At 40.8% G+C, this 15234-nt stretch overlaps 1 protein-coding gene across 1 annotated transcript in view; it reads left to right on the plus strand.

The window, feature by feature from the left end:
* LOC310993737 (microtubule-actin cross-linking factor 1-like) overlaps window positions 1-15234 on the plus strand; it is a 207296-nt gene that overhangs the window by 183228 nt on the left and 8834 nt on the right. Inside the window, exons 91-97 of the mRNA XM_083982185.1 lie at window positions 970-1296; window positions 2296-2450; window positions 3129-3203; window positions 4751-4768; window positions 6398-6515; window positions 9717-9779; window positions 11385-11417. Coding sequence (XP_083838311.1) covers window positions 970-1296; window positions 2296-2450; window positions 3129-3203; window positions 4751-4768; window positions 6398-6515; window positions 9717-9779; window positions 11385-11417 — 789 coding nt within the window. The remainder of the gene's footprint in view (window positions 1-969; window positions 1297-2295; window positions 2451-3128; window positions 3204-4750; window positions 4769-6397; window positions 6516-9716; window positions 9780-11384; window positions 11418-15234) is intronic.

Below are 15234 nucleotides of genomic sequence, written 5' to 3' on the forward strand. Positions count from 1 at the left end.
CTGGGCTCCACATTTTCCCATGGTCATTAAGTCACGACCCACTTTTATAGAATTCAAACCAAGAATTTTTTTTAAAGCCTTTAAAAACTCATTTAGCTCTTTATTGAGCAAAGTGCATTTCAGAGCACATGAATGAAACTGAGGAGGACCATGACAACTGTACGGAAGTGAATAAAAAAATATCAAACTGCACAAAATGGAGACCAACAAAACAATACATTTGACTTCTAATGCATCTCTGCATTCAGAGCATGTTCACAAAAGTGAATAAATATCAAATTGCACAAAATAAAGACCCACAAAACAAGATTCACTGCATTCAGGCCACATTAATAAGAAACTGATATCTTTGGATTCAGAGCAAATAATAAGAAACTGAGGAGGAGCATTACAACTGCATGTGTTCACGTGTCTCGTGCCTTTCAATATAAGTTATTTTTCAAAATAAAAGACATGTCCAACATCAGATGTGCATTAAATATTATTTACTTTTTTCACCAGCTGTCTGCGACCCATCCAGAACGGGTCCGCGACCCACTTTTGGGTCCCGACCCACCAGTTGAGAACCACTGCTCTAGACTATACCTTTCAAATATGATTTATTGGTTTGCCCTGTAAAAATTAACCAAATATAGGCTACATACCCTCAAATTGAGACAGAGAGTAAAGCAGAATAGTGGTATTGAGGTAATAAACCTGATGTGGGAAGAAACTCTCATATCACAACTGTATCAAACATCATATCGAACCAAATCTCTGTGTAATTAAGTCATATCGTTATCAAATCGCATTTGAATCGCATCGCATCGTGAACAGGAGTGAATCGTATCGCATCGTATCGACAGGAGCTTCAGTGTGTGTTAATGTATCGTATCGACGGCAGCGTATCGAGATGCGTATCGAATCGGCCTCAGTGGTGGAGATATACAACCCTAATGTGACTGTGTGTGTGTGTGTGTGCGTGTGCAGGTCGACAGCAGCAGCAGCAGCAGCAGCAGACCGCGGCCATGCCGGTCTCAGGAGCAGCAGGAAACCCCCGCCTCACCCAGCTGTGCGCCCGCTGGCAGCAGGTCTGGCTGCTGGCGCTCGACCGCCAGCGCAAACTGAACGACGCCCTGGACCGGCTGGAGGAGCTGAAGGAGTTCGCCAACTTCGACTTCGACGTGTGGAGGAAGAAGTACATGCGCTGGATGAACCACAAGAAGTCCCGCGTCATGGACTTCTTCCGCCGCATCGACAAGGACCAGGACGGGAAGATCACGCGCCAGGAGTTCATCGACGGCATCCTGGCATCGAGTACGACCACGTTCAAGTGTTTAATCCAGCGGTGTAGTCTATGTGATACTCAGTAAACCCACTACAACAAAACTATCTAATTAATAGATAGTTAGTTAATAGTCTAAACTGGGACGGTTGACAGGGTTCAAGGGGGTCCACAACTTTTTCTTGAAATTTTACCACTTTTTCCTAGAATTTTTTCACTTTTTTTTCATTTTTTTTAATTATTGTTTTTTTTTCTTTCTTTCTTTTTTGTTGTTGAAATTTTACCACTTTTTCCTAGAATTTTTTCACTTTTTTTCACTTTTTAAATTATTGTTCTATTTTTTTTTTGTTGAAATTTTACTACTTTTTCCTAGATTTTTTTCACTTTTTTAATTATTGTTTTATTTTAATTTTATTTTTTTTGTTGTAATTTTACCACTTTTTCCTAGAATGTTTTCACTTTTTTTCACTTTTTTAATTATTGTTTTATTTTATTTTTTTGTTGAAAATTTACCACTTTTTCCTAGAATTTTTTCACTTTTTTAATTATTGTTTTATTTTTATTTTATTTTTTATTTTTTTTGTTGAAATTTTACCACTTTTCCTAGAATTTTTTTTGAGAAATTTTACCAGTTTCTAATCAATTTTTCTGTTCTACTTTTTTCTATTTTTTAAAGAAATGTTACCCCTTTTTGTATTATTATTTGCCCCCCCCCCTTTTTTGAGAAATTTTACCACATTTCTCTATAATTTTTTAAAAAAAATGTACCACTTTTTCTAGAATTCTTGAGTCATGCTTCAAAATGTTGTGCAATGGGGGTCCGTGGTCTAATTTGTGTCAATTTTGGGGTCCTTGATGTAAAAAAAGTTTGAGAACCAGCGGTCTATGTGATACAAGTATGAACAGTTTACCACCTAAAAAGCAGTATACCCACTACAAAACATTAGACTACACCACTGGTAATTAATCTATTTAATTTTATTAAATCTGGATTCTCATCGTCCTCCTCTTCTCCTCCTTCTTCTCTGCAGAGTTCCCCACCAGTCGGCTGGAGATGACGGCGGTGGCGGACATCTTTGACCGAGACGGCGACGGTTACATCGACTACTACGAGTTCGTTGCTGCTCTTCACCCCAACAAGGACGCCTACAGACCCACCACCGACGCCGACAAGATCGAGGACGAGGTACAAAACAAAACAAAACCCACGCGCACACTAGCTTTATTATTCTGACTTATTTACTAAGTATACGTTAAGCTTTGCTACATTTTATTTATAACTCATCCGATATTTATTCTATTTATTAACTTTTTATTAAAGGAAAGAAATGAAATGGATGATGAAGCTGTGAGGCTCAAGAGTCAGTCGCTCTCCTCCTCTTTCTACCTCATTATATACTGTATTTTTTTAAATAATGAGCTGTAGGAGCTTCATCAAAGTCAGGAAAAGTTTTATTCTCATTGTACTCAGATACATTTTATCCAAGAACTTGTGAATTTCTAACGCAGTGAAGTGAAAAGCCTCTCAAAATCAGAATGATCACAGAGCTCCCAATGTAAAAATGAAAATACCAGCAGTAGAGTCAGGAAAAACAAAGATATGGGTAAATAAAAATACTTCTATACAATAAAATATGTGAAAATAACATCACATCAATAATATCATATAATATAGATTGTGTGGTGGCGTTCAAAGCCAGTGGGAATTTAGAGTTTTATTCCCATAAACAAGAATTTGGACTCAGAAAGGATCGATAACAGTAAAAACTGACTGAGTTATCATGATATTAAGTCTTAAAGTGCAGAGTGAGTGTAACCTGAGACCATGTGACATGTTGTGTGTTGTTGTGTTGTTGTTGTGCAGGTGACTCGACAGGTGGCTCAGTGTAAATGTGCCAAGAGGTTCCAGGTGGAGCAGATCGGAGAAAACAAATACCGGGTGAGTTTGAGTTCAGTTTAATATCATTTATACCAAATATACATATATAAATCTATATAAATATCACAAATAAACTGTTATTTAATGTTTATGTTTATTATAATAAATTCATTTTTTAGAGCTGAGTCAGAACTTTAAGACGTTTAAACACATGAACTTTCAGAAAATAAAAGTTTGACTCATTTTATTCTAACTGGCTGTTCATTAATTAACATCTGTCACATCTCAGCGTCACTTCACAGCATCTTAACGTGTGTGTGTGTGAGTGTGTGAGTGTGTGTGTCACATCATGACCTCATGGTGTATTTATCACTGTTGTTTTTATAACATGTTAATAACTGCAGGATGATGATGATGAGCTCTCATCTTCATCATTGTCTTCATCATCGTCATCATCGTCATCACAGCATTAACAGAGTCGTGTAAATGAGACGCCACAGATACACAAAAACAGAGGGGCTGCTGGGAAACGAGGAGGCGGAGCTATCTCTATTATTTACTACTGTAGGTGGCGTTCAAAGCCAGTGGGAATTTAGAGTTTTATTCCAACACACAAGAGTTTGGATTCTGTTTTCCACTAGAAATTAACAAAAACAGTAAAAACCATTAGAATAAACATGATTTTTTAGTTAATTTGATTGAAAGATTGTCAAGTATTCCAACTAATTGTGAATGTTTCTTCACTCTCGGTGAATCTAAACAAAAGACTGACGGAGCTATCTCTATTATTTACTAGGTGGCGTTCAAAGCCAGTGGGAATTTATATAGTTGTATTCCAACACACAAGAGTTTGAATTCTGTTTTCCACCAGAAATGAACAAAAACAGTAAAAACCATTGGAATTAACATGATTTTTAGTTAATTTGACTGAAAAAAAAGGTTTTAAATGAACCTCAGTCTCTTAACATTTAAACTTAAACATAAAAATACTAAACTAAAGTTGTTAAAACTAAAAACCGCCCCCAGAGAGCGACAGAGTTTAATCCTCCTCCCAGTGCCTCTGTGTATCTGTGCATCATTTTACAGCGGCAACGAACTCTTTAACGGTTCACAGCAGCTTCTACTGGATCGGCCATCACTACCACTGCTGCAGTGTGTGTGTATATACATGTGTGTGTGTGTATATATGTGTATGTGTGTGTGTCTTCACCATCATTATCCTCTGGGTAATGACTCCCGGTGTCTCGCTGCTGCAGGACACTGGAGATGCTCATCCATCGAAACTCACTGGCTTCACTTCACTTCCCTCCACTCTCACTCTCTTTCACTCTTCATATCATAACACACACACACAAAAACACACTCACTCCTCTCTGCTGCATCTGTTTCTTTCTCGCTGCAACACTAATTCTCAGCTCCAGTAACACACACACACACACACACACACACACACACACACACACACACACACACACACACACACACTTTAGATCTTGTGCATAGATCAATAAACACATGTTTCTCTCTCCTCCTCCTCCTCCTCCTCCTCCTCCTCCTCCTCCTCCTCCTCCTCCTCCTCTGCTCCGTGTCTTCTGGATTTATTCTAGTTCTTCCTCGGAAACCAGGTAAAGTGCCTCTCGCTGCTGCGTGGTGTGTAATGCGTGTAATGTGCGTGACGTTTGTGTTTGACGTGTGTTCTGCGGACGCGTGAAATCTGCTTCACGCTCCTCCACCGATGGAGTTCTGTCAGAAAAGTCACATTTTTCTCTATTATATTATAATATAATGATAAAGTGTATTGCTATAGCACAAAGTTACAATGTGATGTTCATATAAAATCATTTAAGATGCATAAAACAAGGAGAAAATAGCGACTCATCCAATGAAAAGTAATAAAATAAAAGTCCTGAGGTATTTAAAACTGAAAACATTTCAAAATAAAAGCCCGACAAAATAAAAAACTATATAAAATAGGTCGCCTAGTGTGTTAAAGACGCCTCTGAGCCGGCTCACCTGAGGTCCACAGGTGAGCTGCTCCAGAGTCTGGGTGGGGGGCGTTGATAGCAAAAGCTTTAAAGGGATAGTCCAACATTTTGAACTATCAACTCGAGTTGTTTTAGAGGTAAATTCATGCAAAACCGCTGATGCACGTTCCCGTCCCATCGGGGACAGTTTTTCATCAACAGTCTCTGCATTTCCCTCTAAAACAACTCTGTGTGGTAACGTTGTGTTATTATCTCATAGCGTGGTGAATGTGCAGGTCACAACTTGTCCACCAGAGCATTGTGGAGTTGTTGGATTGTGTATTTGATGAGTTTGATGAGGGAAACCAACCAAGAAATCCCATAATGAGCCTCCGTAGCGTAGCTCTGAGCAGCTCACGGCTCTGCTCCGCCATTCTAAAAACAGCTTGCACGACAATTAAAGGTAACGAACCTACTGCTATGACTATAGGGATTATAGCAATGGGGGAATTTGACAAAATGTTGAACTATCCCTTTAAATCAGCAAGTGAAGTGCAAAATCCTCTAGGAAAAAGAGATCGATGTAGCTGCAGCATTTAAAACCAGCTAAAGACGATGTCATGTGATATCATATTAAACAATTAAAAGAATTAGAAAAAGCAGCAGCAGAACTCCTCGGTGGCTGAGCAGCGTGAGCAGCCTTCACCCTCCTCCTCCTCCTCCTCTTCCTCCTCCTCCTCCTCCTCTTTCTCTCCGTGTGACTCGCTGTGATTTGTTTGGTGTTGAAAGCGACAAATTGCAGAATGTGGAGCCGGCGACAGCGACATGGCTGCGGGGGTAATTAGTGGTGAGGTGATGTGTAGTCTGCTCTCTGGACTGAAGCTGAATCAAACTCAAACTGCTGCTGCTGCTGCTGAGATGGACCAGGAACTCCTTCTCCTTCTTCTCCTTCTTCTCCTCCTTCTCCTTCTTTTCCTTCCTCTTCTGAGTGCTGGTTTCTCCTGGTGTGAACGATTCGACTGTAATTTTTTTATTTAGTTTTTATCTTGTGATAACTCTGGGGTGTGAGAAGCAGCAGCCGAGGCTTCTCTCCTGTGACTGATTCTTCCTTTACTGTAGATCTGGTGGTTGATGATTGATTATTGCATGTTTCCTCCGTCGGTGCATGAAGAAGTAGAAGAGCTGGTTTCAGAGATCGACCCTGAATATATCAACTCTGGTTTCACTCACTGAGTTTCTCTTCGTCTTCTCCTCCTCTTCTCTCCTCCTCTTCTTCTTCCTCCTCCTCAGTTCGGCGACTCTCAGCAGCTGCGTCTGGTGCGGATTCTTCGCAGCACGGTGATGGTGAGAGTCGGAGGAGGGTGGATGGCGCTGGACGAGTTCCTGGTGAAAAACGACCCGTGCAGAGGTGAGAGCTGTTCACACACACACACACACACACACACACACACACACTTTCTCTCTGTGTACGTCCACGTTGGAGGTTCCTGCTCACACACACACACACACTGTCATCTTCTGTCTCTCATTCACGTGCGTCCAGAGTCGGACCGGCATCAGGGGGAATTTTTTAACATAAAGATTTTTTTAATTAACATTTATACTGAGCAGCAAATATAATATACTCACAGATACTTAGATATATATGTATTTATAGGGTTATTTTTACAGTTCAACAATAGGGGTGGGACGATATGGGTAACTCACGATTCGATACTGTGGCGATATTTGGCCCACGATAATGATAATATCACGATACACGATATCTGCGATATTCGATATATTGCAAGAAATTTCATCAACGATATATCACGATATATGTGAATGGAAAAAAAAAACATAAAAAGGAAAAAGTCTCATGCATTTATTCCAAAACTTTGTACAATGTACAAATGAATAAACACTGTACAGCTGGAGACATTAAAGTGCATGAACATTAATAACATGTCTTATGTAAACCAAGACAGTGCTTTATGATACTGAAAAGTCAGTAGCAACTTGTTTTATGTAATTTTCCATTCATGGTATTTAAAAATCATTTTCTGTAACATTATAAGACAGCGCCGCCCCCATTTTATACAAGTGCAAGTTACAACAACATATTTCAATTGGATTTAGGTCTGAAACATGATTTATTATTTGAAAAAAAAAATTGAAATTTTTTTTTTTTTTTTTTTTTTTTTTTTAAATCGATATTTAAATATTGAATATCGATATCGTATCGCGGTATAACGTATCGCGATATATTGCCATATCGATATTTTTGCCCACCCCTATTCAACAAACAACTTGTAGATGTAAGAACATATTTTAAATAATTGACTATCAAAACTGAAATTAATTTATATAATTAAAAAAATATAAAGACTATTCATATTCATCATAGTATAGATACAGTGAATAGATGTATTTAAGATGGGAAAAGTAAGATTCAAATGTATAAAGGTACAAAATTATTGTTTACTAATGTTAAAATGTTATTTTTTACTGTTTGGACAGATGTTACAGATGTTATTTAGGTCACTGGGTCATAGTGGACTTCGATAATCTGTCTTATTCTCTTTTGAACTGAATCTTTATTTATTGTTATCAACAAGATAAGACACACCTGCTTTTTCCTTTTGACAGTTGCACATAGTTGTTCTACCTATATGCAAATATTGAATGAAATACAACTACATAATAACATATACTGTATATATTTTTCAAAACGCAATCTGTTTTTTCTGATAAAATGATAAAACAAAACAAGAACCAGGAGGTAGAAGTGATTTTTCCTGCTGCAGCTGTTGCAGACACAAAGAGTTGAGTTGTTTCTGTTTTCAGTGTTTTTTTTTAATATATAATCAGGGTATCCGCGGGGTCTTGAAAAGTATTAAAAGGTGATAAATCAATTTTGGGAAAATGAAGACCCTTAAAAAGTATTAAAAAGTCTTTTCACGACTTTATAAAGTCTTAAATTTTCAAGGTATTTTATCTGAATTAGCTGTCCAAGAGTTTGAGTCCTAAAAACATTGTGAAAGTGTGTGAATTTATTCATTTTATTAAAAAACAAAGATGAACCGGTACATAAAAAAGAAAAGAAGATTGTTGTTTTTGTTTTTTGAGAGTGGAGCAATGTTTTTTTTATTTTTTTTATTATAAACTTTGCCTTTTATTTATTATCCTAGCCTATTTTGAATTCTGTTGTATCATAGTGGTCTATAGTCTTTATCACAAACTAGAACTGTTAAAGCAGAAGTAAGCGATATTTTTGTGTTAATATAAGTCTTAAATAGTTCTATCTTCCGACAGCAATCACTTCTATAGAGTGTTTGGTCTGAAACACGGGTCTGTCAGTCACTCTGCTCTGCTCTGAGCCGAGGAGAAAACTTTCCTTGTATCCTACAACCTTTATCCAATGAGGAGAGAGAACGGCATAAAGGGGCAGTCCTCTCTGTGTGTGCAGCCAAGGGATGCACCTGAATGTGGTGACGTAGGGACGAGGACCAATAGATCCATGACGAGGGCGGGGGCTGCTAACTCCATCGGCTGACAAGACGTTATGGTGCGTTCAAGGCAACTCGTAACTCGTGTTTTTCCGACCTGTGAAGTGGTACCAGTTCGATCTGGTACGAGTTCACGGGTCAGAAGTTATGAGTGGCCGTTATAGTGACTTTCACAGGTAAAACAGGTCGGAGAAACACGAGTTGCGGGTTGCCTGGAACGCTACAAAGTCGTAAATTGTGACTTGAAGCTGTAATTTACGGTTTCAAAAGCCTGCCTGGAACGCAGCATTAGCCAAAACGACCGGATCGCTTACTTCTGCTTTAAGTTAAAAGTGTCACTGATGTAAATGGTAACAGCTTGAAGTGGCGGTGAGGTATTGAAAAATATTGAGAAGGCCTTGAAAAAGTCTTAAAAAGGTATTAGAATTAACTTCAAGATTCCTGTATAAACCCTGATAATGTCGGTCCGACTCCGACTCCGGCTCAGTCACATGACTCCACACACTTCTACATGTTTGCTCCTGCACTGAGCTGTGAGTGGCAGGTCTGAGATCAGCAGCAGCAGCAGCAGCAGCAGCAGCAGCAGCAGAACCAGCAGCAGCAGCAGCAGCAGTGTATTATTGACTTGTCCTGTCAGCAGGTGACTGTGGAGCCGTCTCACGTTTCTCTGCAGTGTTTCCTCCCACTGACGTCGTCGCAGCGGCTCCTCAGAGCGGCAGCGGTATTTCTCTCTATCATCATCATCATCATCATCATCTCCTCTCACCCTGAACCTCCCAAACCCCCTCCTCCCCTCCTCCCCTCCCATCCATCCATCCATCCATCCATCCACCCACCCTCTCCCTCAAAGAAATAAAAGAAAAGAGAGAGAAGCGTCGTCCATGCTGTGTCGACCTGAAGGAGCTCGATCATCGTCTTTATCTGTGTTCACTCTAGGCCGGTTCTCTTCTCCTCTGTCTTCTCTCTCTCTCTCAGTTTTATTTATTCATTCTTTCTTGAATATAACAGTGGTATTGCATGGTGCATGATCCTCAGTTCTCCTCTCTTCTTCTTCTTCTTCCTTCCCCCCCTCCCTCCCTTTTTCCTTCCTTCTTTCCTTCTTCCTTCTTCTCTTTCCTCAGTGCAACATCCAGGACTTAAGATCCTCCGCTCCGATTCCAGTAGCTCCATCTCATCTCGTATAGGTTGGACTTCTCCTCTATCTCCTTCGCTTTCACTCTCTCCCTAACTGCTCGTCTTCTCCCCGTCACCTTTGGTTTGGGTTGGTTTGTTTGTTTGTTTGTTTGTTTGTTTGATTCTTGGACTCTCAGACTTCTTCCTCCTCTTCTTCTTTTTCCTCTCCTCTTCTTCCTCGGCATCTTCTTTTCCATTTATCTCCTCCAACTCTTCCTCTTCGGCTGTATTCAAAACCGCATATTATACTGCTAGTACGTACTGATTTGGTCAAAATGCAGTATGCAAACAAAAGCAAAATCTGCAGTATACGAAAAATTCCCAGATCGTCGTACTGATTCGGGAAACATCTCCAGTTTGCATCTGACCAGTCTACATTGCGTACTGTATCCCACAATGCAATGCGCCCCTGACTTCTAACCATAACCAAAGACGGTAGTGAAGTATCTTTGCCGTGTACCATAACTATGTTATATAGTTTAATAAAATAAAACTTAATGCAGACTGATCAATTCATTATAAAATATTTATTTATTTTTGTAAATGTGTTGATTTCTGTACGTAACGTCAGGCTCCAGAGCCCCGAGGCAGCGCTGCTCTTCTGTCCAATACAAACAGGAAGCTTCACTTTTCATTCAAACTAACTAATGCTACAGCCACAATTGTTAGATTTCATCACTGAGACCAACATTTATCTCCTGAAAATAATTTAACCAGCCGGTGGTAAACCTCTAAAAACCTGCGGGTAAGTTAATTAGCGATCGTTTTCCCCGCCCGGGATGACGACGGAGGTTGGCCGGCCGAGCAGCTCTGCAGACCGGCTGCTGTCTCTGTGATGTCCCGGTCGTTGCGGAGCTTCACTTCTCTGAAAAACATCGGAGCAAACTTCTAAACAGCCGTCATTTGGATAAACTGGCCGTATATTTGGGGTCTTAACAGTTACTTTCTCGCATGAAAAAATATGAAAACGTAGTAAAGTTACATAATAACAGCGCTAGAGCGGGAAATAAAACAACTTTTCGCCTGTTTTACAGTTACTGCTACCGGTTGCCGCGAAATGCATTCTGGGAAACTTGTATACTGTATACTGCGTCTGCATCTTCTCTTCCATTTATGTCCTCCATCTTTTCTTCTTTCTCCTTCTTCTCTTGTTTGGGTCTGTGGGTTTGGCCTTGTTGCTGTGCCTTGCTGACTGTGATCACCTGACTAACGTGATGTTCCCCCTCCTCCACTGTCCTGCTCTTCCTCTTCCTCCTCCTCCTCCTCCTCCTGCTCTTCCTCTTCCTCCTCCTCCTCCTCCTCCTCCTCTTCCTCTCCGGCTGTCACGCTCTCTGCTGCTCTGACGTTTTCCTGACCTTGTTCACGTTTCAGGGGTCACTGACAACAGGTCCGGACCCCCAGCAGTCGGCTGTGTGTGTGTGTGTGTTGATGGTTAAGTGATGTTTAAGGAGGATTTTTTTCTGCCGTCTTGACTCCACTAACCAGCCTGTGTTTGTGTGTGTGTGTGTGTGTGTGTGCGTGTGTGTGTGTGTGTGTGTGTGTGAGTGTGAGTGTGAGACTTTCTTCATCCCACCATGAGCATGCAGTTATTTCACATTGTCTCTTGTGTCTCTCAGTGACAGTCACTCCTGGCTATTTCTGCTGCCGAGGTATCTACTCCCTCTCTTCCTCTCTGTCTGTCTCTCACTCCATCTCATCCCTCCATCTCTCTCACTCCTCATCCATCCATCCGTCCGTCATCTCCATCTTTAAAGGGATAGTTAAACATTTTGGCAAATTGGCCCATTGCCATAATCCCTATAGTCATAGCAGTAGGTTCGTTACCTTTAATTGTCGGTGCAAGTTGTTTTTAGAACGGCGGAGCAGAGCCGTGAGCTGCTCAGAGCTACGCTACGGAGGCTCATTATGGGATTTCTTGGTTTCAACTCATCAAACTCATCAAATACACAATCCAACAACTCCACAACGCTCTGGTGGACAAGTTGTGAGCTGCACATTCACCACGCTATGAGATAATAACACAACGTTACCACACAGAGTTGTTTTAGAGGGAAATTCATGCAAAACCGCTGATGCGCGTTGCCTTCAGGGACAGTTTTTCATCAAGCAGTCTCTGTATTTCCCTCTAAAACAACTCTGTGTGGTAACGTTGTGTTATTATCTCATAGTGTGGTGAATGTGCAGGTCACAACTTGTCCACCAGAGCGTTGTGGAGTTGTTGGATTGTGTATTTGATGAGTTTGATGATGAGTTTGAAACCAAGAAATCCCATAATGAGCCTCCGTAGCGTAGCTCTGAGCAGCTCACGGCTCTGCTCCGCCGTTCTAAAAATAGCTTGCACCGACAATTAAAGGTAACGAACCTACTGCTATGACTATAGGGATTATGGCAATGGGCCCAATTTGCCAAAATGTTGGACTATCCCTTTAACCACAGCTGTCCTCCGTGTGTCTATGTATATATATATATCTATATATGTGTGTGTGTGTGTGTGTGTTTCTAACTGTGGTCGTGGGGCGTTGATGTCAGTCTTGTCTTTGCGCCACACGTCTGCGTCATGCTTCCCTCACTCACTGACACAAAAAAAGAGAAAAAAAGCAGGATTTGGTCAACCCCCGGTCTTTTTTTATCTTTTATTTTAAAACAACTTTTAAAGTTGAAAAGCAAATGACAAAAAAAAATTATTATTATTATTTTTTAATCATTTATTTTTCCTCCTCCTCCTCTCAGTAAACACAGACCTGGGCGTGGCCAGCCTGGGTTTCTAATAACGCTGCTTCCTTTAAATGTGATGGCTGGGTGGTGGTTGGTCGGTCGGGCGGTGTGTGTGTGTGTGTGTGTGTGTGTGTGTGTGTGTGTGTGTGTGTGTGTGTGTGTGTGTGTGTGTGTGTGTGTGTGTGTGTGTGTGTGTGTGTGTGTGTGTGTGTGTGTGTGTGTGTGTGTGTGTTGGTTGGTTGGTGGGAGAGACAATTACAGGGTGCACCTGGCTGGATGGATGGATGGCTGGCGTTTCTAAGTGGGGAGGGGCGTAATTGCAGGGTGCACCCGTTTTTTTCATTTTTTTTTTTTTCGTTTTGACTTGCGCTGCTGTTGGGTTGCTAGGCGACGGTGGCCGTGAGGCTGCTAGTGGAAGTTGCAAACCGCTGCTAACGGCTAGCTGCAGCCTCTCCTCTCCTCTTTTTACTTTACTTTCACACTCCATCTTTCACTTTTTCATCTTGTTTCTCCTCCTCGTTCTTTCTCTCTCTTCTTTTTCTCTGTATTTTTCAGTTATCTCTCTTTCTTTCTTCTCTTTCTCCTCTTTCATCTCTCTCTCTTTCATCTCTCTCTGGCTGGCTTGTTGTCGTCTGCTGGCGCTGCTGCACTTCTTTCTGTCGGAGAATGCTGCTCAGTGTCTTTTATGAAGGACGGAGAAACCCCGAGTCTCTCCTGAAAAACCATAAACCAGGCATGACCTCCACCCCCCCCCCAACCCAACCCCTCCCCCCCCCCCTCCCCACACATCTATTTATACACTCAGTGTGTATAGTACTACACACACACCGCAGGGCTGAGATGCTCCATCGCAGCAAGAAGAGAAAATGAAGTGAAGTGGGAAAAAAAACAAAAAAATGAGAGAAGAGAGGCTGTGCTTTAGCTCCTCCCCCCCCTCTGACCCCGCCCCCGACCCCGCCCCCCTCCCCCGCCATCGGCTGCCCGCCGCCCTCACCTGGTTCTTAAAGCAAATACGCAATGAAAGTTTATGTCGCTTTTTTTTTTCTAACAAGAGAAAAAAAGTTCAACGTTTTGTGAAACTCACTTATTTGCTGCCTCAGCTAATTAGCCTAGCCACATGCTAATTAGCTTAGCTTAGCTTAGCCTAGCTTAGCTTCCGCCTGCTGTTTTCCATCCATCCTTGTATTTTATAATATTTAACTCCCTCAGTGTCGACTGTGTCTCCTCGTTCATCCAATAATTACAAAATATGAGCATCGATTTAACAGCTTCTTCCTTTTCTGTGAATTATCAAACTTCTTTTGAATATTTTGGGGATTTGGGGGATTTTTTTTTTTCATTAATAAATGTAAAAGTATAAAATCACAACTTAAATTTATACTTACATTTAAATGTTTGTTTGTTTTTTGTTTAAAAAAAAGGAAAATAAGAGAACAGAAAAAATACTTACAGTCATAATTGATACCCAGGGTTTATAGCCTACATACCATTATTATGAGACCTCATGGCTCATAATACACTTTAATAAGAGCCACTTTATTTCTCAATAATATGATTCCCAACAGCATTATCTAGGTGAGAAATTTGATTTAGTATGCTATCAGTCAAATTAGAATTAAAAGTCTAGTTTTAACGGGATTTAGGCTACACATCATCATAAATTTTCTCACCAATTAACAGGTTTTATCACCTTTGTTTCATCCAAACTAAACCCAGGGTGAAGCGTCTGAAGCTAAGCTAAGCTAATTCTGACTCTCAGCGACAAAGTAAATGAGTGTACAATGAGTGTTTTTTCCAAAACGCTGAACTGAACGTTTCCTGTAAAGAAAATGAGCTTCAGCGTTTGAAAGAGGAAGTTTCCACACGTTTTTTTCTTGTGTCTAACTTTCGTTGCGTATCTAATGATCTCAACCAAAGTGCACTTACGACCCCCCCCCCCCCCGCCCCCCCCAACCTCCTGACCCAACCCCCCCCCCCCCCAAAAAAAAACAACCATGCGTCCCACTTAGGGATGCACATTTTGAATTTTTTTTCTGACCGATAACCGACGCTCGTTAACCGATTATTAACCGTTAACCGATAAGATTAAGAGGCTTGCGGCGCACGGCAATTCATTAATCTAAAAACAAGGCCTTAATTGGCATTAAAATGTCTTAAATCAATTTTTCAAAGGTCGTAAAAATGTTAACACATGATAAGTGGTATTTTATGGTTGTAATTAGTCTCAAAATAATTGGTAACATTCCGACACAGAGAAGTTAGTGGCGGCCGTCAACGCTAAATCTCTCACCGCCACCAGCTCCCGAGTCAGTTTTTGGACTTTTTATGCATTTATTTTGAAAGGACAGCTGGAAAGAGACACAATCCAATGTTCATGTAGCAGTCACTTTACCTTGGATCACATAGGAAAGTGGGTAAAATTGTCCCTCACCCTATGTAATTGATGTGGTGTTTTGTTTTTTTCTTTTTTCTGCATTTGTGTTTATTATGAAGTCGGTCTTAAATTTCATTTCAAGTGACTTTAAAAAAAAGTCTCAAAAAATCTTAAATTTAATTTGGCTTAAGCTGTAGGAACCCTGTTGTTATCGGTTAACGGTTAAACGGTTAATCATGTGCATCCCTATAGTCCAACTCCACTCAACTCTCAAATGAAACATGCACGGACTCTGATGTCTGCAGCCAAAGGAAGCACTGGCTCTCTCCCTCACGCTGCTCGCTGCCTCTGCCGCCCCCTGCTGGAGGGGCAACTAC

Source organism: Trachurus trachurus (assembly GCF_905171665.1).
Source record: "Trachurus trachurus genome assembly, chromosome: 11".
Lineage (NCBI taxonomy): Eukaryota > Metazoa > Chordata > Actinopteri > Carangiformes > Carangidae > Trachurus > Trachurus trachurus.